The sequence below is a fragment of the Rhinolophus ferrumequinum genome, chromosome 2 (assembly GCF_004115265.2).
Source record: "Rhinolophus ferrumequinum isolate MPI-CBG mRhiFer1 chromosome 2, mRhiFer1_v1.p, whole genome shotgun sequence".
Taxonomy (NCBI): Eukaryota; Metazoa; Chordata; class Mammalia; order Chiroptera; family Rhinolophidae; genus Rhinolophus; species Rhinolophus ferrumequinum.
The window spans coordinates 35083859-35109701 of NC_046285.1; the positions used below are offsets into that span (position 1 = coordinate 35083859).

The 25843-nt window shown below is 36.3% G+C and overlaps 1 protein-coding gene across 1 annotated transcript; it reads left to right on the top strand.

The window, feature by feature from the left end:
• The first annotated feature begins 23288 nt into the window (after window positions 1-23288).
• On the top strand, window positions 23289-24272 carry CCDC54 (coiled-coil domain containing 54). The gene is given in 1 exon segment (XM_033135486.1): window positions 23289-24272. A coding segment is annotated over 1 exon segment (984 nt).
• Window positions 24273-25843: the final 1571 nt, after the last annotated feature.

Consider the following 25843-nt stretch of genomic DNA (forward strand, 5'->3'; position numbering starts at 1 on the left):
AATCAAATAAGGTCAGTATTTTACACTTTTTATACATTACTTGATTTAGTTTTTTAATGAACTTTTAAGACTTTCACAACTATGAGTCAGTTTGGAGTATAATTTCCATTTTTTAATAACCTTTTAAATGTTTTATTATAAAAATTATACTAGCCCCAGAAAGTGAGCTGGGGAATGTTTCCCCCTGTTTTATTTTCCATAAAAGGGGATAAAATTAGCATTGTTTTCTTAAATATTTTATAAAATTCACTGAAACATATCTTTATTCAAGAATATTCATATTTTGTTTCTTCTTGCATAAGTTTTAATGTGACTTTTTTTAGGACTTTGTTAATTACATCAAATTTTCAAATTTATTTGGAACGAAGTTGAATACATACGGATCTGTAGATATGTCACTTTCATTTACAATGTTAAGTATTTCTGCATTCTCTCTCTTTCTTTTTTTTCCCTTGATCAGTCTCATAAAGGGCTTACACATTTTTTTATTCTTTCTAAAGTATCACTTTTTGGTTTTGTTGATCTATCTTGTTTCTAAGTCTACCATTGATTTCTTTTTTTTATAATTTCTATCCTTTCTCTACTTTTCAGATTCATTTGCTGTTTTTTCTAATTTCCTGATGCTTAACTCATTGACTTTAATCTTTCTTCTTTTCTAATATATGCATTTAAAACTAAAAATTTCTCTTTGAGCATGGCTTTAGCTACCTACCATGAACTTGACAGGTAGTATATTTATTAACATTTTTAAAAGTTTCCTAATTTCCATTGTAATTTCTTCTTTGACTCACAGATTACTTAGAAGCATATTGTTTGTTTTCCAAACATTTGGGGGATTTCCTACTAATCTTATTGCTACTGACTTTTATCTTAAATCCACTTTAGTCAGTGAGCATATACTATTTTATTTTAATCCCTTTAAATGTGATAAGACATGCTTTCTGACCTAGTTCATATTGAATTTTAGCGAATTTTCTCTGATCACAGAGAATCAAGCGAAAAATATCACTATTCGGTGTTACTTTTTCTCTTTCTTATCTTTTTGAGTAATTGACTACTTTGTTATATGTTCTTTACTGTTCTTTTTTATTGAGGGGTGGGGGGTTACCCTGAGAGGTTAAAACACAGATTTTTGATTTATCAAAGTCTCCTGTCGTTTAGTCCTTTTACTTCTCCAAAACAATGCAGGAACCTTAGATCACACGATCTCATTTTACAACTCTTCAGATTTATAATACTGTTGTCATGTGTTTTAACTCTATATATTTTAAATTCTAACTATGATATTATTGCTAAAATTATATTATTATTTTAACAGTAAATATTTCTTTTGATTTGTCCACATATTTACCCCTTTTGGCCCTCTTTAGTTTTTCTTGCATTTCCAATCTTCTGTCTGGAATTATTTCCCCTTCTTTCTGAAGGACATGCTTTAGTAATTCTTTTAGTGTGGATCTGCTAATGAGGAATTCCCTTAGTTTTTAGTTGCATGAAAAATGCTTTTATTTCACTTTCATTCATAAAGAATATTTTCATTGAAAATGGGATTCTAGATTAACAGTTATTTTCTTTCAGCACTTATTTTGTTACCTCTTAGCTTCCATTACTTCTATTTAGCTCATTGACTTTAATCTTTCTTCTTTTCTAATATATGTATTTAAAACTAAAAATTTCTCTCAACATGGTTTCAGCTATATACCATGAGTTTAGATGGTCATACTTTCATTCCTTTGGAGCTTTTTAAAAAAAAATTTTCTGGCTGCTTTTAAGTATTTCTCTGTCTTTGTAGTTCAACAGTTTTAAACTGTGATGTGCTTATGTGTGATTTTGCTTTTACTTACCTTGCTTGGGTTTTATAAAATACCTTGAATCTATGGTTTGATGTCTTTAATCAGTTTTGGAAAATTATAATTCCATTATCACTTCAAATACACTTCTGCTTTATTTTCTTTCTCCTCTCCTCCAGGAACTCTAATTTTCGAAATGTTGGACCTTTCTCAAACTACTCTCTAAGTTTCTCATACTAGTTTAACTATTTTCTATCTTTAAAAAATATTTCTTTGAACTATCTTCTGATTGATTAATCCTCTCTACTGCTGGATTTAATCTGATGTCATACTCACTATTGTGTTGTCAATTTCAGGGGCTTTGCTTGTTTGTTTAATTCCAGAATTTCCATTTAGTTCTCTGTCAAAAATTATCTTGAATATGGTCAGCATAGTTAGTTTAAAATCTGTTGTTTGATATCTTCATTTTCTAGATCCCCTATGGACCTATTCCAGTATCTACTGTTTCTCTTAAATTTGATCATATTATTTTACTTATGTGCCCTTTTTATTATTTATTTACTTGAGTGCTAGATATTATAAGTAAAATTTTAGAATTAAATTTAGGCCTATGTTATCTTTCTACAGAAAGATTTTATATTGTTTTTGGCAAATGGTTAAGGGCTCTAACAATCTAGGATCATCTTAATGCAATTAGAAATTGAGATTACAAGCTAAGTTTCAGTCACTGCAAAGGTTTGCTTCATTTCTGGTTCACCACTACTCCTAGTGTGTATCTGTTTTACTGTAAGAAAGAGAAAAAACAGCACTAAATGAAGAGGGTCTCAGTTTAAAGCATGGGGATTCTACCACTGCTCACTTCTTTTAGTAGACCCTGCTCTCCAATATCTTGGGAAAACAAAGGAAACTAAATTGAATATACTATCATCCAGAGAAGAATTAAATTTGTTTCTTCTGACACCCAGCTAGTACTACTGACTTGAGAACACTCTAACCCATTCCAGGATCCCTAGATTCTGAGACTCTTGGTATAAACCACTCAACCTTGTTGTACATCTAAGGTTGTTTCCTTATCTTAGCTGTGGCAGTGGCATTACAACCAAGGTAACCTTGCTTTTACATAAATCCTTGCTCAATGCTCTGATTTTGTACCATAGATTTCTTTTTCCTCCATGGGTTTGTGTTTGGGGGATTCTTGGAGATTTTCCTTTCTTCCTGTAAGCTCAGTGATGCAAGAAAATTTTCTTAATGCAGGATTTATGCACGATCTTCTTATTATATAATGGAAGGTCCAGAAGCAAAAATTTCTGCCCTCTCTTTTCCAAGTCATCATTTTGTGAGCTTTTTGAGGAAGATAACACTGTCAGAATACTTACCAGATGAAAGCCAAGTTTAGGCTTAGAGCTCTTCTAGAAAAAACTAACAGCGAACAAAAACACATACTTCCACTAATGGAAAATACATGTTTTTGAGATACTTTATAACATAAATAAAATAATTCTTCATTATGCTCTGGTTGCTCTATAGGTGACTAATAAGTCTCAGATGAGTCAATGATATAAAAACTTAGTCTTATGGGGGATCAGTAAGTAATCAAGACAGCCATTTATTTAAACCTCAAATTCTGATTTTAAAAGATTTATACAATGGTAGTTACCCCAATTCTCTTATTCATAAGCTTTAGAATTGTCTATACACCTTGCTAGCTGAAGTGGGATTTTTTTCAGTCGGTGTTGAGTGAATGTGAAATCAGGAAAACTAGATTCAAGTCTATAGAACAAATTATAGCTTTTTAAAAATTACAGTGAAATGGTTTTGTCTCTTACAGATTAAAACATATCCAGAGAGTTGGATGAAGTATGAAGAAAAGTGGGAGGTATTCCACTGTCCTGGCAGCATGAGCAGTTCAAAATGGCCTACTTCTACCTAATCATTCATATTTTAACTATAAAAGTGGATACCTGTAGCAAAGGTTATGGGTAAAAGGTGGCATAGGGGGGCGGCCAGTTGGCTCAGTTGGTTAGAGCACGGTGCTCATAACACCAAGGTCAGCGGTTCGGTTCCCACATGGGCCAGTGAGCTGCGCCCTCCACAACTAGATTGAAAACAATGACTTGACTTGGAACTGATGGGTCCTGGAAAAATGCACTGTTCCCCAATATTCCCCAATTTAAGAAAAAAAATGTTTAATAACAACAACAACAAAAAAGGTAGCATAGGGTAGTATTACAACTACAGACTCAGATCAGACTGACCTGTAGGCTTAGATCCCAGTTCAATTAGTCATAGCAATTTAACGCCAGGTGAATCTCTTAACTTCCCTAGGCTTCCATCCAGTTCCTTGGTCAACTATCTTAGTACTTGCCTCATACGATTGTTATGAAGCTTTCAGATATAATAACGAGTTCCTAAAACAGTAAAATTCAAGAGGTTTATCAAGTTATTTTTTTCTTCACTATGTTTTCCTTGATGAATAATAGTTTTCTTAGGGACAATCCTCCACCCAAGCTCCAAAATAGACCTCATGGATTATGAGGGAACACAAAAAGACATAAGCTGGTGCTCAATCCATGGTTTGTCTAAACTGAGTAAATCATAAATAGCCAACAGAAGTAGTGAGAAACAAATGGGATGTTAAAGAATCGTTTTTACAATCATCTATGATATTTTCAGTAACACAATTGAAGAATTGTTTTAAAATACATAATTCTAAACCTGACAGTGTTAAACTTGGAAGAAATTATTGGTATTGTAGGAGGAAATAAATAATAAATTCTAAAAAGAAAAAAGAGAAAAATGGCTATTTAAAAAAGCAAGGAAATGCTTCAGAGTTGGAAAACAGTGGCAACTTTAAAAGTAGGCTAACAAGAAATTTCTACTGAAATAGTTAATATTTAAGATAATAGAAGCTTTAAGAAAGTATGAATATATTATAAAAAATATACAAACTATCATTTCAGATATCTAGTCAGCTAACATATCCTGTAGTGCTTGAACCAGTTACCTCTTAATTTATAATCACATTTGGAAGTTATACGCTTTTGTTTTAATTTTTCAATTACAGTTGACATTCAATATTGTATTAGTTTCAGGCATACCATATATATATAGTGGTTAGACATTTATACAACTTACAAAGGGATCCCCCAATTATAAGATGGATAAGTTCTGGGGATCTAAGGTATAGCATGGTGACTACAGTCAACAATACTGTATTGTACACACGTAAGTTGCTATGAGAGGAGAGCTTTAACATTCTCACCATAACAACAACAACAACGACAGCAAAATGGTAATTAAGAGGCGTTTTCACATCTAGTACCCACCTGGCACCATACATAGCTATTACAACATTACTGACTATATTTCCTATGCTTTACTTGACATCCCAGTGACTATTTTGTAACTGCCAATTTGTACTTCTTACTCCATTCACCTTTTTCGCTACATCTCCTAACCGCCTTTCCATCTGGCAACTGTTAGTTTGTTCTCTGTATCTATGATTTTGTTTCTGCTTTGATTGTTCATTTATTTTGTTCTTTAGTTTCCACATATAAGTCAAATCATATGGTATTTGTCTTTCTCCATCTGACTTACTTCACTCAGCATAATGCCCTCTAGGTCCATCCATGCTTTTGCAAATGGTAAGATTCCATTCCTTTTTATGGCCAAGTAATATTCGATTGTGCACTTGTACCTCATCTTTATCCAATCGTCTATTGATGGACACTTAGATTGCTTCCATATCTTGGCTGTTGTATATGAAATGTCCTTCTATGTCTCTTATTATAGACTTTATTTTAAAGTCTATTTTGCTGATATAGTATTGCTACCCCATCTTTTTGTTTCCATTTGCCTGAAATATCTTTTTCCACCCCTTTATTTTCAGTCTGTGTGTGTCTTTCGATCTGAAGTGGGTCTCTTGTAGGCAGCATGTGTATATAGGCCATGTTTTCTTCCCCATTCAGCCACTGTGTGTCTTTTAACTGGAGCATTTAGTCCATTTACATTCAAAGTAATCATTGATAGGTATGTAGTTATTGCCATCTTATTATTCATATTTATGTTCTTTTTTCTCTTCTTCTTAACTATGTCCCTTTAACATTTCTTGTAATATGGGTTTGGTGGTGGTGAACTCCTTTAGCTTTTTCTTGTCTGTGAGTTGTTTATTTTTAATGTTTGACATATTTTTAAAACTTTTAAATATAATGTCTAATAAGCATTTTTTGAGAATTTAACTACCAGGAGGTACTGTGCTGGCTCAGAAAGTGATACAAAGAAGGGTAGTTATATGGTTTTTGCCCTCAGGTAAAGTCATACATTACAATATAATTTTAATCGATTGTACATATTTGATCATACTGCAAGACATAGCATAATATCAAGTGTGTAAAAACTGAGAAAGAAGAGACATCTGAAAACATGAAGGATAAAAACTTATACTACATTGCTATTCAAAAGTTTAGAGTTAATTAAACACTTTCTGTGTGATTTCTAATCCATCCTAGCAAACATAATAGATTACATGTATTGATTTCTGCCTACTACATGGAACAGGTACTGTGTCAAATTCTTTAATATCTTATTTAATGTTCACAGTACCCCCTCCTAGATAGGCACTCTTTTTATTCCGTTTTCTAGATAAGCAGTTGAGATTGAATTGAGGTCATATAGCTGGCCAGCGGCAGAACTGTCTTGAACTTTCACTGCCTAACCAGGAAAGAACAATCCACCACTCGCTATACTGCTTCATAAGCATCCAAGCAAACTGCACATTCGGTCCAGATAGGACCCCATCTCAGATAACCCATCCCAAGGAAGCCAACATTCACTGTCATGCTCTTCGCTATATTTTTATTTAATTCTCTTCTGCAGCAACATGAGCCCATTGTCTTTATTTAAAAGTTGCCTCAACATTATGCTAAGTGAAATAAGTCAGACAAAGAAAGATAAATACTATATGACCTCACTTTTATATGGAATGTAAAAACATCAACCTCAGAGAAACAGAGAGTAGAATATTGGTTGCTAGGGACTCTGAGGGTGGGAGAATTGAGGAGATGATGCACAAAGGGTACAAGATTTCAATTTTAAGATGGATGAGATCCAAGGATCTAAGGTAGAGTATGTGACCACAGTCAACAATCTGTAGTGTAAACACAAATGGTGATATGAGAATAGAGCTTTAATATTCTCACCATAACAATAACAAAATGGTAATTAAGTGACGTGAAAGATGTGTTAGCTAACCTTATTGTGGTGAACATTTCACAACATACATGTGTATCAAATCATCATATTTTACACCTTTTACACCTTAAACTTATACAATGTTCTATGTCAATTATATGTCAATACTGGAAAAAAATAAATAAATTTTTTAAATTTCCTCAAAAACCTCTAGGTTTCTTTATTTCAAGAACTGTGTTTTATTTTAGTATCCCTCATCAGTCTTAACACATAATTCTAACATGCAGTAAATTTTAATTCAGTCTAACAACATACGAAACAATGGCAATACACTATTTAATCTGTGAAGTATCCACAGCCATCATTATTACTACGGTAAACTTAGTTAAAATATCAAAAAAAGCAAGAACAAAAACATATTGAACTCCAACTATGTCCATGACATTGGTATAGATTCTGTGACACATACAAGAAGTTGAAAACAGAGACATCTGTTCTCAACGAGTTTATAGGTCAGCTTCCGAAAAAGATAAATACATGTAAAGGTAAATAATTCAAGAGTTATTTCTACACAAGAAAATAAAAACAAAGCTTATCTCAGAGTGTTACGTGATGACTGATTTGTCAGGATACTATGGAGAAAAGAGGTTCTGTAGTAAAAACATGTGAAGATTCTAGATAATGTATATTCAAGTTTTCTTTAATGAAAGATTTCTCCTATCTTTTGTATAGTAATGTTCATTGTGAATTCCCAAGAGTTTCATACTTTGTAATGTTTTCCAAACTTGTTTAGAAAAAAAAAGCTTGTTACACGAGACTCCATTGCTTCCATGAAAAAGAAAACAACAACAACAAAAAAACTGTCTTCTGTGGAAAACCTTTTCAAGAACTAGTCAGGTAAATGTTATTAAATACATACCAGGCATGGTGCAACATCATATGCCAACTTCATGACCCACATTGCTCATGGCTGCCCTTTCCAAGAGTTGGGACATGGTCTCACAATTCTCAACAAAGTTCTCTGGTTAGTCACTCCCAAATGAATAAGCGTGGGCAGTGAAACATTATTTTGCCATCCCCAGAATTAGTCATATGAGTCCAAGGAGAAAGAAATCACTAGGATCTGGAATAAACCAGCTTCAAAGAGGAGATAAATATTGAACGGAGCTTTGAAATGTGAATGAAAAATTCCTTCATTAATTCTAAACGCTAACTTTTTTTACCTAGACGAAATTATTTGCTTACTCAATCTTTCCTGGAGAAAGGTAGGTGAAAGGGACAAAAATGGAAATAGACACAGTGCCAACTATAATTAGGCTGAAAATAGTTACTAAATATAGTCATTCATACATCAAAGAACTCATGAAAACTACTGAATAAGCACTGCTGGTGGGACCTGAGTTTCTAGGCAGGCCTCCCCAGCATTTGGGCACTAGTCGGATAATATTAATGGTCACATCTCAAATTCCTCTGCCTCTTATTCTCACCTGCATAGGAGATAGAAATGGGTCCCATGAAAAGTCAGCCCCTGCCTCCCTGCCCAACTATCTCTAGAAGTCCTGAAAGAGTATCACCAAGTTTTCATAACCGTCTCTCTCTCATCATCAGGCTATGGCCCAAGTTGCTATAGCCAAACATTGAGAGGGGAAGTCGTGAGAGAACTGATGTTAGTGTCAGTAACACTGCTTGTTGGTGCTCCTCAAACTGCAAACACTTGAGATGCCGACATGGCATGGCCGCCCCTATAATTTTCTCTGAGGTAAAGTTCCTCTGCGTTGCATAAAGTAGGAAGGATGCCCTCTCCCTGCCATGTGTCAACACTTATCACTTTAGAGTTGTCCCCCTGCTTTGTGTTTCTTGTATTCCAGAGTCACTTGTGAAAATATTTTCTTCAGCTTCTGTTTGGAGCACCTTGCTGGGACTCAAATTCTCCATGGGTCTCTCACATACCTGCACATCTTATGAGCAGAGACACTAGCTGCTATGTTCTGAATTCTCTTTTTAAAGATGTGCATAGCCAAAAGCCTTGGAAGATACTGTATCTGCCTCTGGAGCAAAGGGCAGATTTGGTTACTGTCTGGGGCAGAAGTCAGGCAAGCTCTCTGCCTACTATAAAAAATTGGGGTCCTCTAAGCATGAGGCTCTCCTGTAACACGTCCCACTGCGTGTGCAGGCATCACCGTGTGAGAACATGCAAACATGCTAGCTACTGTGCTGTGAGTAATAAAGTTCTTTGTCTCTGATCCATGAGTCTCTTGTCTTTTGTCAGCAGTCACGACATTTGCCAGGCTAACTTGTTAGTTTGAAATTAGGGTAAAATGTTAGACCTCACATAATTGTTGACACAATCTTCACTACTGGATTCAGATATAAATCCTTGGATAAGAACTGCTACTTAAGATAGACACTGTGCTATCTTGATCTCCCATCAAGAAAGAACCTACATTCCATCTAAAGGGGTGCAGTTCACTAATAGTCTCTAGCTGTAGCATGTTCCAAACCCAGGTCAGCTTTCAAGCAGAGGCCATACCCTTCCTGGGCACACCAACCAAAGTGTTATTAGGGTGGCGGTACGAGGGCCAGGACATTTCTGCTCAGTAGGGGACTCAATCTCATGGACAGTCTTTGCTCCAGAGCTCCCTGTTGTGTTGGCCAAGACTTTGTCAGATCTGTAGGCTTTCCCTTCTCAATACAATTCCTCTCGCTTTTATCATTCATGGATTTTTCCCCAATAAATTGTTTGTACTCTCAACTCCTTCTCAATGTCTGCTTCCCTGAGCAGACATTCCCAATTAATATCCCTGTGCCCTATCACAGACACCCAAATCAAACATTCTTCTTACTCTGAGAGCACCACGTATAAATCAATTAATATATATTAACATCTCATATGCATGCCCAGGTTCATACAACATGCCCACACATACTAAATTTCTGCTTAGGTTCAAGCTGGAACTCCCACTGAATGAAAAATACTCAATATAGCTTTGTATGCTTAAAATGATTATGTTAGGATACATTAGGTTCATGAAATTTAAGTTTAAGGATTAGCATGCATAATGCATTTATGTAGGACTAGAAAGCTAGTCTTAAATTTAGATATTTATAGTAAATTAATATTTGCTGTATTGTCAACAAATCTAAAATGCCATTAATTGCAAGTACGTTATTATATTTTAAGTATCATTAAGAAAAGCTTCACCAATTAATCTATGACAGTATGTTAAGATGCCTTCTAAGGCAAATTCCAATTTCAGTGATATTAAAATGTAAAAAAGAAAAATAAATGCATCTTTAATTTAATGAAATGTGGTATTATATGATCTTAGAATTTCACAGTCTCAGATTATTTGTATGTCTCTAATACCTGAAGCAGACAGTAACAAAGGAAGAGTCTTCAATTCCTGAATTAAAGTATTCCCCTTTATCTGTGGTTTCAGTTACCAGAGGTCAATCTGGGTCCAAAAATGTTAAATGGAAAATTTCAGAAATAAGCAATTCATCAAGTTGAAATTGCACAGCGATCTGAGTAGCGTGATGAAATCCCACGGCATCCCATTCCCTCCTGTCTAGGGCACAAATCATCCCTTTGCCCATCGTATCCATGCTGTGCCTCTGCTACGTCTCTGCCCCCCACCCCGCCCCGTCTCCCCTCCCCCCGCAAGTTAGTCACTAAGTAGCTGTCCCAGTTATCACATCGACTGCCAGGGGATCACAGTGCTTGTGTTCAAGTAACCCTTATCCCGGTAGTAGTAGCCCCAACACTACTTTACAATGAATATATCATTCACGCACGTCACCACATCTCATAGGCGTTGTATTATCTCATATCATCACAAGAAGAAGGGTGACGACAGTAAAATAAGATATTTTGAGCCAGAGAGACAACATTCAAATAACTTTTATTATAGTATGTTGTTATAATTGTTCTATTTTTATTATTGGTCATTGTTAATCTCTTACTATGCCTAATTTATAAATTACACTTTATCGTAGGTATGTATGTATAGGAAAAACACAGTACATATAGGATTTGGTTCTATCCAGTCCCGTGTGGATAAGGGGGACTAATACATTTTGCATGACATGTGATCAGTCTCAATTAAATAGGTAATATTAATTTAAGTTGTTAATAATCAAATATTGGATAACAATCAAGTGATTTTTTTAAAAAGCTTCAATCTTTTAAGCATATAAAAGTGGGTTTACATTATGAACATGGCATATAATATTAGGTTGAGGCAAAAGCAATTATGGGTTAAAAGGTTAAAAATAATTGCAAAATCTGCAATTACTTTTGCACCAACCTAATAGGCTATTTAACATTTAATACAACTGGGGGCATTTTTTAAAAAGGCAGACCCCCTTCTGATTCATAAAGTATACCTTTTCTAATATTGGAATTGCTATGGAATTAAGATATCATTGAGTCTAGCCCCTTTGTTTTTCTGAAAATCACCAGGAAGCCCAGAGGGTGAGGGATATTTCCTTACAGATGGTTAATGACAGAGCAGAAGCAGAGCCTTCCACTGACGAGCCTTCTGCTGAGGACTTCTCGCTACCACCTTGCCATGCCCAACTCCAGACGGTCACCCCTGCACTGGACAAGCCCTCCCAAGGCCACTCAGAGGGAGATGATCTCCCTCCCTCATAACGGAGATGAGACAGTCTCTTCATTGCCATAGATCATGCAGATGCAAACAAATCCAATAGGCCCAGACCTTTAAAAATGAGAAAGAATTCCTTCCTGATATATATTTTTTCCTTCTTAAATCATGGCCCTAGTAGGAAATTATTGCAATCTACCAGTCTGGGTGGATGATAAGACAGATTGACGTGGTGAATTCATGGAGCGACTTGATGCAGCAGCCTTCCTTCTTCTCCAGGAAGAACCAACTCTGACGGAGCCATTGTGAAGCAGGAGAGATGATGAAGAGTCAGGAACTAACTCCAATTCCCACTTTCCATCTCCAAAATCTATGGCTCATGAGCACTTACAAACAGAAGAATGTAGGTATTCCACAGGAATATCAAAGAAACTAAAGAAATGCGGTATGCTGTTTTTAATCATCCAGACATAAACGAAAGAAAACTCTGAGGTTGTCTTGAAACATTTCCATCTCTCTCCTTTTGCATCTCAAACTCACTTTAGACTAGTCTGGCACATGAGCCACCTTCCAGCTTTGCCAAACTGTCCCCTGTACCTGGGGTCAGTCAGGGTGCCATTAAGACATCCAGCTGGAGCAGACTTCTGGATTTTCCTCTTTCTTTAAGCAAGGTTAACAATTTTAAACAAGAACTAGCTCCTACAGGATCAAAATGGCATTGGTTGCATTAAAAATAAAAAGGGAAATTTAGAAAATGGATAGAAGGGGAAAAGATGAGGTCACCAGTAAAAGACTGATTCATTTTTCCCTCTTTTTAAATTGCTCTACCTTGGATAGCAAAACGCTGGGTTACTAAGTCCACTGATTTATAGAGAATATTCTTCTTATGACACACCTAGCGCACCATAGGTGTTTATTAAACATTTATCAAATGTCTATGATGGGCCACGTACTGAACTGTTTCTCATATATATTTTCTCATTTAATTTAATCCCCTCAACAATGTTGTGAAGTACTATCATCTCTATATCACAGATAAGGAAACAGGCTCATAGAAAAAGTTTGAAAAGTGATTGAAACACCTACATCTGGTAATTTCAGCTTACTAACGATGTTCCTACAAAATCAGGTCAGTATGGTTTTTCTCATGTTTGTGGTGAAAAGAAAAAAAAAAAGGATATCCAGTCATATCTAAATTATAAACCCTGCTCCTAAAATCAAAATTTCAAATTCATAGGCTTATCATCAAATACAGGCCACTCTAAAGAGGCTTTCCTCTGGGCTTTTCCAAAACAGCAGGCTGAGTAACGTCATCCAAATGTGCAATGACTAAAAATGAGCCTATTTGTGTTGGGTGTATGGGAAGGTGAATAAACTGTGCTGTTTTTCCTTTCTCAATTTCTACAATTGAAATAGGCATAAGCGTACGGCCAATCAGAGATGAAAACATCACCCTTAGGATGAATGGCGCAGATACGTGGCAACTGTAGTCTTCCTAATACTCCTCAGAATTGGATTGACTCTCGAACTTCATCCCTGTCCCCCATCCCTCACCTGTGTGTGTGGGGGGGAGGTTGGAGAAGGGGAAGCAGAGTCTTCCCTTGTTCAGCTGGTGGTATGCAGAGCAGAATGAAGAGCCCTTTAAGCAGGCAGGCAAATCCCAAAGACAAAGAAAAGGAGTGAACAGAGGAGTTATGAGTTATGCATACCCAGTTCCTTATCCCCAACTCGTAATTAAGCAAAGGCACTCTTCTCCTCTGAGGAGATGGAGATAGGGCAGGAGTGACATGCTAATTCTGTCCCTTCTTATGCAATCTCAAAGTCTGCATGGGCATGTACACACACACACACACACACACACACACACACACACACACACACACAGATACGTGCTATGCTACTGGACTGTCATATAGTCAATTCTCTTCATTTTGGACATGGTGGGCTTCAGGCACTTCAGTACATGATCATTTTATTCATAACAGTTAGTAGGAAATGAGAACTGAAAGAACACAGTCCTGTTATGCATCAAGTCGAGGTTTTAAAAAGGGAAAACCTCACTGTCACTTGTATTACATGTGTAAGATAGCCAATATATGTAAAGATCTGAAATTATATAGAAAGGGAAAAGAAAATGCCCACCAGTAACTCAGGATTAAACAGCCAACAGTTCATTTACATCGTAGAATAAAGGAAAGCCTCCAGCTGACTCACTGCCCCTCAGCAATGACTCAGCAGGTAGAGAGCCCACTTGTGTGTAGGTAGGAAGAGGGGGGAGGAGACCGAAAAGGGGTGGGGGTGGGGATGAAGCACGGTCTGTGTTTGATGAAGACCGCTCCTATTAAAATGGTACTGAATGAAAAGAGGGAAAAAGTCAAAATTAAAAAAGACTTAGTTGTCCCACAGAGCCTTTCCTTCTTCCCTCCCCTCTCTGGGAAACGAGGTGCAGGGCTCAGGTGCAAACTGCAAGCAAGAACAGCCAGTGACCTGACCGAGGCAGCCTCTCCATTGCTACAGGGATTTAGGTGTAGCGGTTTAGTTCTCAGATTTGAAATCGTTATTACAAGTGCTTGTCCTAAGGGCTATCAGAATTTTATAATAAAATATTGAATATGCCACTTCTGTTGTTTCTTAGTTCCTTGGTAATAAGATTAAGACACTTATTAATAATTTTGCAGCTCTGACCTCCCAAGAACTTACATGCTCCAAACTGATCGATCACCAGAGAATCTAGAAAAGACATCAACGTTCATTTCATTCACTTTGCATTAGAGGCACAGGTAGAACGCCAGCCCTAGGTTGATGCCATTTCTCTTGGTTCAAGCTTTTCACTAAATATCAGGCACAAAACACTATTTAAATATTTATTGAAAGCCTAGTGGCATATGGTATGCACCATGCTAGGCAGAGTGAAGAACAAACCAAATAGGGATCCTGACTTCATGGTGCAAATGGCCTAGAAGACCTGACTTCCACCTACACAGATCTTACTCATTCTTAAAAGTTCTCACTGGAACAATTCAGAATCCACTGCATTCCTGAGCCTCTCCCTCCTGTGATCCCAGAATAATCAACTGCCTTTACTCTCAGCACTTTGCATAATCTAAGTTCTTAAACAAAACTGTTACTGAACTCAAGTTCTGCTGATTGCCACTCGTGAGACAAGGGTTGATAGAAAGAAAAGTAGGTTTGTTCAAAATGCCAGCATTCCAGGAAGATGGTGGACTATTAACTCAAAGACCACCTTCCCCATTCCTAGACCAGTCAGGTTTTATAGGTACACATGAAGCAGAACAAAGGAAAGGGGTAGTTAGTTATGTGACTTGTCTGGAAAGACATCTCCTGGGGTCTGGTTTGTCCCGAGATGGTTACCTCAAACCCAGTCTTAGGAGTGATTTATCTGTCATCATACAGAAAATCACAGTTCAGAATTGCAATCTGGCTATCGGTGTACAGATGGCAGAGGGCGGGCTGACTCAGTTTCTTGCAAGTTAGTGTTATGCTAATTAATTATATTAACAAGGTATGCCTTGGGCAATTAAATTGGGCAGTGAGGGAGAAAAACAAAGAGGAGAAAAAACAAAATGAATAAACCACAAAATAAAGTAAATCAAACTGTAAACCAGTAAACCAAACTAGATTGCTAAATCCTTAAAAGTATTCCATCACCCTTACAAAACCACCTAAAGGCCCCGGGCCCCTTAGAAACAAAACAACCACAGATACTGGAGCTTGAACCATCCTTCTCTTTCTGTCAGGAATTTTCACCTGGCATATAATTTACAGTGTCCACAAATGCCTTTGGGGCAGGGCACAGAGGGAGGTTTGTGAATCACCTGAGATTAAATGCAAAATTGTATGTATTTGCTGTTTCTTGAGGAAGCATGCAAAGCTTTCTTAGGAGTTTCACAGCATTACTGGAGCCAAAAAAGTTAAGCTCTTCTGTTTTACAAGGCTTTAAACAATTACGTCTCTTTTTATATCATTACAATGAGTCTGGCATCCATTTTACTTTAGCTTTAATTTCTAGCAACAAAGAATGTGATTTCTAGGAATATGGTTTTTTTGTTGTTTTTGTTTTGTTTTTTGTTTAAGTGCCATTAAAAACTTTAAATGTAAAAATTCAGTGGAGTTTATGGTAAAAATTTTTTATCCATTTTAATATGTAAATTACCCAAGGGCTTAAACCAACTTGCTTTCATTTTACACTACATTCTGGTGGAGAAACTTGGGCACCTGATAGAATGAGTGGTAATTAATTCTCACAAGTTACAGTGAGAATCATAGCCATTAGTGCCAAAAACTGAAGCTGAAAATTATTGAAATATTTGTCTAATAGAACTGCCTTGTCAGTCTCCATTTCTGTCATTTGTTATTTACATTAAGACCATAAGAAAGACCTCAATGAATAAAAAAAATTAATTTTCAATCTTATAGTTAAACATTCCTACACACCTTTTATACTCTAGTCAGCTTTTCGCACACCAGAAACAGCTGCAGCGGCAATACATATTTTGGCAGGGGGGCAGGGAAGAGAAGGAGCCTACAATAAATATTTAAAACAATGAATAAATACTTTCCCCCTTAGATCACAGTTGTAAAAGCTTAGAGAAAAGAAGAAGAAAAAAACAAAAACAAAAAACTTCAGTTTTATGATTGCCTCTTGGGCATTTTCTGTGTAATCAGAGGGTGTAAAAAGAAATAATATATTAGGAAAGTTATATTAGGAAAGTTAAATAAGATCTTTGTAATCCAAACTCACACAGAAGAAAGGATGCATGTAGCATTAAAGAGGGAGAGGAAAGGACTCTAAAATCAAACTCCTGAAGAAAAAAACACTGCAGAAACAGTGCATAATAATAATCTTTTACGGTGCTTAAATAAGAAGTGTTATGTAAATTTACAAACTGGATGTTTTCATGTTAACCCTTATGACACTCCTTCAATATCAGCACGTGCTGTTCACACTATACAGAGGAAATAAAGTGGGAAGTGATGTACCCACCCAGAATGGAGAGCAGACTAATAACAGAAAGAAAGACAGAGCCACGGCACAGATACACATTTACTCACAGAGATACTGGTGCAAATTTCCTTCCCTCAGAAACATAAAATGCCATAACACTAGACGCCTTTCAAGGTGAGCATTATTAAGGAATGCCAACGCTGTCTTTCACATTATAATCTTTAAAGCTTTAAACTAAGAAAGAAGATACCTCCTTGGGTTTTGTACTCCAAAGTCCTGTAAAGCATCATTACAACTGAAAACCCAAACCTAAAACGGAGTTTTTCTTAAAAAGTAAGTCTATACTTACATATTAACACACCCAAATAAGACAATGCTGTAAACCACACAGCATTCATAATTAAAGCCTAGTAAAATATTCTTTAAGTTTTACACTTTATGATTTCTGGATTCGTTTACATTTTAAACCCTCATTTCCTATATGATCGCTATGTATTCCATACGTTTTAAGTTTTATTGTTCCCGAAATGAAGTATAGTGCAATTCAGGAACAAGACGGCAAGTTAATCTGGGGCTGCACCCATCCCATAATTGTTTCTAAAAAGACCTGCGAAATGAGATAAATTCAGTGAAACAGAGGCGTTTAACTCACTGAATTTATTCATTCGTTCCATTAAAGGAAGGAGGTGAATGGTTAAGCAAAAACAGTTCGCTTTCCTTTTCTCTTCCTTTTTCCGGCCATTTATTTTTATGGCCCCATCAATTCTGCACATCAGGACTTATAAAGCGCTGTAAAAAGAGTGTCAATCATAAGCTATCGGGAGCAGAGGTTTAAAGGTAATATTGGAGAAGTAAACCAAGAGGTGAAGTTGAAAATTACAGAGACTGAACAACCTTATATAATATATTACCAACAAGAGCCAAACATAATAGAAAGAACTGGAGGAAGATGACAGGGAGGAGAGATTACATAAAATCCTAATGTGCCCCTAGGGTTCTGGAACTAAATGGTGAGGGGTATGTCTAGATAAGCTAGAGAGAGCTCATTGTAAATTTGGAGTTCAGAGTATAAAATGACAGGAATAAAGAGATAAGTGCCTGAGTACCCAAATTGATGACAAATGCATTAACAGGCATCCCGCAGCGGGGTGGAGAATACACTGATTATCCGTGGTTCCCTAGAGGCCTGAAGGACTTCATATACAGCACAGGTGGAGGTATGCTGGGTCCCTCAGTCACTTCCAATCAGTGCCGTTTACACAGTCCTGTTACTCATCACTGCGCTCTCGCTCTCATCCATGCCACAGCTGTTTCCAGGTTCACAATTACCTCCATCTACCTGATCTCAATTTACCTCTCCTACCATTTAACTGCTTCAGGTCATTGGGGAAGCAATTATTAAATCCCTATCCCAAATGCTAAATGATCCCTCAGGAACTGAGAAAAGTTATAGATTCCCTTTATGAAGAAAGCAAAGTGTTCCCTAGCCACCCACAGAAACAGGCTCATGAGTGGCCCAATGTATACTCGTATGGTAACAACTGTCCACAAATGCATTCATTCATTCACTCATTCATTGAATAAAGATATACAAATCACCAATTATATGTTAGGCTTTGTAACCCTGGAGACACAGAGTTGAAAAGCAAGATCGCCCCGCCCCTTAAGAAGCTCACAGTCTAGAGGGGAGATCGGCATGCCCACAAAAACCGTACAATATGTCGATCACTGCTAGGTGGGGGCCCAAACCTGTTGGGAGTTCTAGTAACACTACATGGAGGCTCATGGAGAACGGGCAAGACAAGGAAAGTATTACCTGAATGTCTCCTAAAGGACGAGTAGAAATTTGCCTGGGTGACAAAAACATGAAGGGTGTTCTTCCAGAAAGAGACCACACAATTTTAGTTATTGTGATAAAATAAGTTATCATTACCAAATATTATGTGAAAGAAAATTATCATTCCATTATCTCTTCAGAGGCGTTCATCTTGTTCTTTTGGTTCCTGGTTTCATATGATTTTAAAGTGTCATCATGAACATTTATGGACCCCACAGAGTGGAAGTGGCCCTCTCACCCCAAGTGTCACTTCTACTCAGGTTGCCTTATCAGTGTTACTGGGCTCCATCACATCTTCCAGTGGACAGTCTGGCATCACTGCCTGACTCTTCCTGCCTTATAAACACTATATGGCTTTGCTTTCCTCTCCATCCCGTGGTCCAATGCAACAGCTCTAATGTCAATCTCATTCTTTTCTATTTCTCATAGCTAGAAAAAAAAAATAAAAAAAGTCTTTTAGAAGAAGAAGATGTTTTCACTTTTGGGTCCTTCATAACTACTTGGCTTGTGTAACACCAGATTTAAGTTCTCTGATTAACACATTCCTATTATCCCTTTGGGTCAGTTACCCTGATCAAATTTCAAAGATCTTCCTGGTTCCTGTTTCTTCAATCTTTTGTCTCACTCTGCACATGACAGATGATATTCAAGTGGGAGGGCTCAGGTTCTTGTAAACCTGGCGCTCAGATTTTGTGGGGGAAGTACAAGACCTTCAATAATTTTTCATGGTCACAACACCTAAGGGTACTTGAGGAATACTAGAGACTACTATACATGTAACATAAAGGTTACAAATAATGTCCGATTGCTAGCAGGATAGCTATAACTCTACCCATTGTCTCCCACTCAAAAAAGCATATTAAAAAGGACATGAATTAGCGTAACTTTTATATTGATAATCTTGGCTCTACCATTATTAATTTATAGTTAACTTACTCAAAAACATTAGCATTTTAAATATTAGTAATATTATTTATTATTAGAGCCATCTCTCCAATGGATATTCCATGCCAGTCACATGACACCATAGCTGGTTGCACTAGCTATACTATTAATAGCTATACTAGGAGACAGAATACTGGTTTGTCTGAGCTTGTTTGCTGCATTCTGGTGTTCTGGGAATCTAAATGCTTCATCTGCATGATATATGGAATGGTGAGCAGGACATGCTTTATGCCTTGGTCATAGAGATGGTGGAATGGCCTCTTTACTGAGAGAGAATGAAAGGCAGAGTAAGAGACTGAGAGAGAGTAGAGCTAACACTTAAAGCTCGAACCAATTCCTCCTTTCATTTGAAAGAAGAATGAGAAGAAGAGGGTGGACAGAGAGGAGGAGCAAAAAGGTTAACAAATATTGAGCACTTTACTCCTCAAAGCAATCCTCTGAAATCGGTACTGTTATTATCCCATTTTACAGGCTTCTGAGAGGTTAGTCACTTAGCTAAGAGTACAGAGTCATTAAATGGGACTGCGTAGAACTCTAGCCTCTCTGGCTCCATATATCATTCCTGTAAAAGCCTGCCCCCTGGAGAACATTATTCCTCAGTAGGAGTCCATCACTAGGCTCAAGTCTGCCATGTTCTTTTAACTCTAAATGCCTCCCTATTTGTGGCAGGAACTCAAAGAGAAAGAGTCAGCTCACTTCCCATTACTCATGCACTTATTGATTTCTCTCACTGCTTCACCCAAATCAATAGGCTTATATCCTCCCACTACAGCTTTTCACTGTCCAACAAGCCCCAAATAGGACGAGGCTCCTTTCGTTAACTTTAATAAGCAAGTAATTAAAAACCTGGACAGGTTTATGTTAGTATCAAACCTAATAGATTAATTTATGTTATAAAAATAATCAGTAGACATGGATATATTTCATTGAAAATTTTAAAGTTTATTGTTCTTTATTATAGTTGCTACTACTACTACTACTACAAGTAATACTACTACAATAGGGTAAGAATAGCTTCTAAATGTTCATCTTCACTTACTTGAATTAGAGATAGTTAAACTTCTAAGGTCTTCATAAATTCCTGCTTCAAATAGCTTTGATAAAAAAAAATAACCAACCAAATCTTCAGTCTTTTCATATTGCCAAACAAATAAAACAATTAATCAAAATGTCTTAAATAACTACATAGTATGATTTTTCTAAAAATGAAATGTCCATCTCTTTCTGAGTTGACAAATACATATTATATTAATCATGATTGTGTGATAGTAGAGGTAAACTACATGGACTCTGGAGCCAGAATGTAAAGATTTAAAATTTGACCCTGCCCATATTTTACCAGAAAGAAAGACTGCTTGATTTCTTTGAACTTCAGTTAAATAGACAGATATTTAGAACAGTGTCTGATATTGCACCCAATAAGACTTAACTGTTATTAACACACAGGGAGTATTTGCTACAAGCAATCCCTCAGATTTAATTGGGAATTCTTATAAAGCAAGAATACCTAACCTACAAATTGCCTCCAAATGTAATGAAATTTTAATACTAAATTTAACAATTAATGAAGATGATATAATAGTACACTTTGGAGATATTTAATTAAACATTTATTGTTTCAAACTTACAGCTTTCTTTTAATATTCTGAGCCCTTTTTTTTTATTTCCAGTCTCAAATATTCTTATTGGCCCTTGAAGACTTGATAGGCCCTAAGCACTGTATCTATGGTGCTTGATGGATAGAATGGCCCCTGCTAAGGTAAATGGGGCAGCTTTGAATGCTACCTTTTCTGGCTCCAAATACCACTCTTCTGATAGTCTGCCTCCTGGAGAACATTATTCCTCAGCAAGAGCTGGAACGGTTTCTAAAAGTTTGGGTAAAGTTACTAAATAGGTTCAAAGATAAGACAGTAAAGCAAAATCCCAAATGTCACTGATGAGCCAAATTCTTAAATTACTTTTACCTAAACTCAAAGTTTGTACTAAAACCTAGACCAAAGCTGGCCCTGCAGTTAGGCATAAATGGGAGAAAGGGTGAGAGTTGGAATTGGCACTGATCCAAGAAGGAATATCCTTTTTAACTGAACCTTGAGAGACAGAGTTATCACGTCACTTTAATTCCAAAATGCTCAGTCTTATGTAACTAAAGAAAAAAAATTATACTTTTACCTCAACATATAAAATGCACAAAATATTTAATATTTCCAAGGGAATGGATTTCAAATGTTATTATTTTTAAGAACGTGTAAAAAGAAACATGAGAAAAGTATCATGTCATTTTGAAACTAAGGCAGTGGTTCTCAAAGTATAGTGTACCATGGACCATGAGGGCAAAATATTTCAAAAATATTAGGGTACTATTTGACTTTTTCACTATGTTGACATTTTCATTTTACAAGGTACATTGCAGAAGCATGGTGAGTAAAACTCTTGGTACCTTAGCACAAACCAAGGCAATGGCACTAACCTGTACTAACAGTGACTGTATTTTTCACCTCCATTCATAGAAAAAAAAAAAAACAACAAAACAAAACAACAAAAAGCCAGTTTAGCTCTAGAATGCCCTTGATGAAGTAGTACAAATTTTTAATTTTATTAAATCTCAACACTTCAGTATGTCTTCTTAATAGTATGTGTGACGTAATGGATAGTATACATAAAGCACTTCTGCTGCTTTCCAAAGTTGTCTCCAGGAAAAGTACTTAAATTTAAGTTACAAACTGAACCAGCTGCTTTTTCATGGAACGTAATTTTTACTTGAAAGAAAAACTGGCACCAAACTGTAGCATTCATATTTGGGTATTTTGGCACACATTTTTGGGAAAAAAATGGATGTGAGGAACCTGTCACTTCAAGGAAAACAGCCTACAAGCTTAATAAATTTCAAGCTTGTCAAGCTGAAATTTGAGTTTTTGAAAATTTTATCTGCCACCATGAGCTTGGCCTCTTCCCAATACTCAAAGATATTTCTGGTGAGATCAGTGGTGATATTAATACGATATTATATAATAAGTTATCATTTGGAAGATTCGCATAATTCAGTGAATCATTATTTTCCAAATGACCAGTGCATAATGTTATACATCCATTAAAAATGGAAGATAGACCAGTGAATTTTAATGTAAAAGTATTGATCTGGTCTAAGATTATACATTGCAACTAACTTCTAAACAATTATCATTTGTCAAATTTGGGCAGAGTTGCACAGAATAAATCCTCAATTATCTGAAAAGGCTATTAAAATACTCACTTTTCCATTTACACCTTTCTATGAAGCCATATTTTTTTCATATACTTCCATCAAAACATTTCACAACAGACAAAAATGCAGAAGCAGAATCCAGGTGTCTTCTATTAATCCAGGTATTTAAAACATTTGCCAATATGTAAATAATGCCACTCTTACTATCTTCTTTTGGAAAATATAATTATTTTTCATAAAAATATGTCATTTATATTAACATGTAATGGGTTTATTATTTTTGATTTTAACAAATCAATATCTTAAGACTTTGTTAGTCTTGACTAAGAAAGACGTTCTTAATTTCTAATATGGGATATGCATTGATATAACCCACATAAAAAAAAGTTTTGTGGTCCTCAATTTTTATGAGGGAAAACAGTCCTGTGACCAAACATTTTGAGAATTCCTGCCCGAAGATGAAATGTATTCTAATCCAGCAGCCACTGTGACATCAGCATCGGGTCAATAATTACCATATGAAGGATTCAGCTGACCATTATTTCACAGAGCTCTCTAATCTCACTGCCCTATAAGATGCTAACCATCTAAGAGTGCCTACTCTCACCTTAGTATTCTCCATAGCTCATTCCACAATGCTACCAAGAAAGACATCCAACAAATAGTAAGAGAAAGATCATTTCCTTCTGACACTGCTTCTTTCTTTATTTTCATCTGGTCTCCCAACACCTTGCCTCTTGTTTCAATGTAAAAGATGTACAAACTTCAAACCAAAAGGGTAAAAGCTGCTGCTGGGCAGATGTGGACTTTAAATCTCTCCAAGTTCAGACAATCTCTCAAAAATGTTTACCATAACTGTAAGAGCCAGTACCCAGATACAACTAGAAATTCACGTATGACTTCCTATGATTGTGATCAAGATGACATTAGCAGTGAAAAAGAAATGAGTCTTATAATAATGCTGCAAGATATTAAAACTGTCCAAATTGAACTACTCAGGCAAATGACTGACATTGTCAGTGCAGAATCAAAAACCCAGGGAAAGACTAACTTTTTTCAGGAGCAACTGGAGGTACTAGAAACCATAATGAATGTTAATGAAGACAGAAAATGCATAATAACTAAAGATGTCTTCTCTATAAAAGAAGATATTGATGCTTTAAAGAAGAAGGTGATGGAACTGGAAAACCAGAATTCTTGCCCCAGCATACATTGTTTAGAAGTTCTAGGAGGACAAAAGGGTAAAGAGGTCATGGAACTGCTTCACAAACTCACACAACCGGAAACTTTGAAGAACACATTGGCCTCTACAGAATCTGAAATCTCTTCAGCAGAACCAGAGAGAATGCTCAGTTGTTCCAAGCCCACTGATCATCTTGAAGAAAAAACAATTTCTCCCAAAATTAAAATTTTAAAGAAAAATAACCATCAAAATGCATTAAGCTCTGAAAGAGCAAAGTCAAATATTTATATTTACCTGGACTTTAGTACATGAATCAAGCTAACTTTTGTCCATGGAGGAAACTGGAGTTTTTTTCTCAGTGCTACCAAGTTAGAAGAATTCATCCAGTGGTTTCTTTCTAAGCCAACGATCTCTCCTGAGGAACCACAACTTATAACCCAGAGATATCGTCCATTCACTGGGCCTACTGTGAGCTTGACCACAATCTGTCTCTCTGTTATAAACTATATTTACTGTCTTTTTGGTTCTTCAAAAGAGGAAGCAACTCGACTATAGAGTTATATTCTGCTTTGCTTGGCACAAAATAAATGTAACCTGGTGGCTCTAAGCATTCACCTGTCTTTGTAGTTGCTGTAAACTCTTTGGTAGTTTGCTCACTGTGGGCCCACGGTCCACAAAGTTTCCATATGTCTAGAGTAAGTGAAGGCACATCACCCCATTGGGAAATTGTGGTGCATTTTCTGTCAATGTTCTTGTTTTCTCTGGGCAATTCATGAGGACTCATCCGGTGCCCATTTCATAGATAATTGGAAGCAAAAGTAAAGGGGTAAAGGGAATGAGAAACACATTCAGTAGCTGCAAGTCAGTCTTCTGTATACTCTTACTTTAGTGGCCTTTGTAGATAAGATTTGTGATACCAGAGACAAGCTCTATTCACAAAATTTTAAACAGCATAGAGTGAAAAAGATAGCCACTGTCAAGGCTACTAATGTTACAGCTATAAAAATGAAGAGCATTGAAAGAACAAGCCAGAAAAATATTCATTCCAAAATGGGATGGTTTTTTTTTTCAATGTCGGCTTTATTTCTATCAAGCCATTAGAAAAGGGGGGAAAGGCTGAAAATGGTACTGGGTATTTTTTAGATTTTCATAAAATGAGAATAATACCATGTCTCATAGGTTTGATACAGAGGAAAAAGGAAAAAAACCCTTGGGGATTTGTGAACCAAGATAAATCTCACCATACAGCCACAGATTCTTATATGACACGGTCTTTTTTTTGTATGATCCATATACTACATACCCAGGGTGGCCTTCATTTTTAGACACAGTAGATGATTGCCATCTACATGTAATTTTTCATAACATCGTGCAAAATAACTACAAAAAAAGTTTCCTTCAGCATATAACTCAGTATCTACCAATAGAGAGTCATTTGCTGTTAATCTATAAATATTCTTGGTAAAAGAACTACCTTAAATTATTCTCAGTTAATAATTTGAAAGAAGGCTTTGGCAATTAGCTAAGAACAGCCCAGCTTCAAATGAAGAAAAAGGCACTATGGTGGTTATAAAGGGAACAAAAGGAGGAGTATGATGAGATGACACAATATTGAGTGGTGCCAGTCTGGCGGTAATTATATACTACAATTTTTTTTCATTTATGGATGCATTTTATTTGGTCCTTCTTTACAAATTTACAGATATGTACACAAATAACTTTTAAAATATGTCAATATGCTATGGGTGCAGCCTCCATTATACTACCATAAACCTACTTAAAGCAAGCCTGTATATAAAATGGGTTTGTTTTTAATGGGATAGCTGTGCTAACAAAGTGAAGCGTCATTCTGGTAGGGGCACCAGAAGTCTGTCTGTATTTAATCACTGTCAGAGGTACCCACAAAGAGCAGCCAGAGTTCTAGTTCAGCATATTGGGCGTGGTCTTCACATGAGAGAGGAACCAGGGAAGGTAAGCCCTGACACAGGCAAATGACCTCACCAGTGGCTTCTGGGAGAGTCCAAAGTGACACAGCTGGTATTTGCCTGGGTCACCTGAGCCTCTAGATGAATGCAGACTTTCACTTTTCCTCCCCTTACAGCACTTGCTTATTGTTTCTAGAAAAG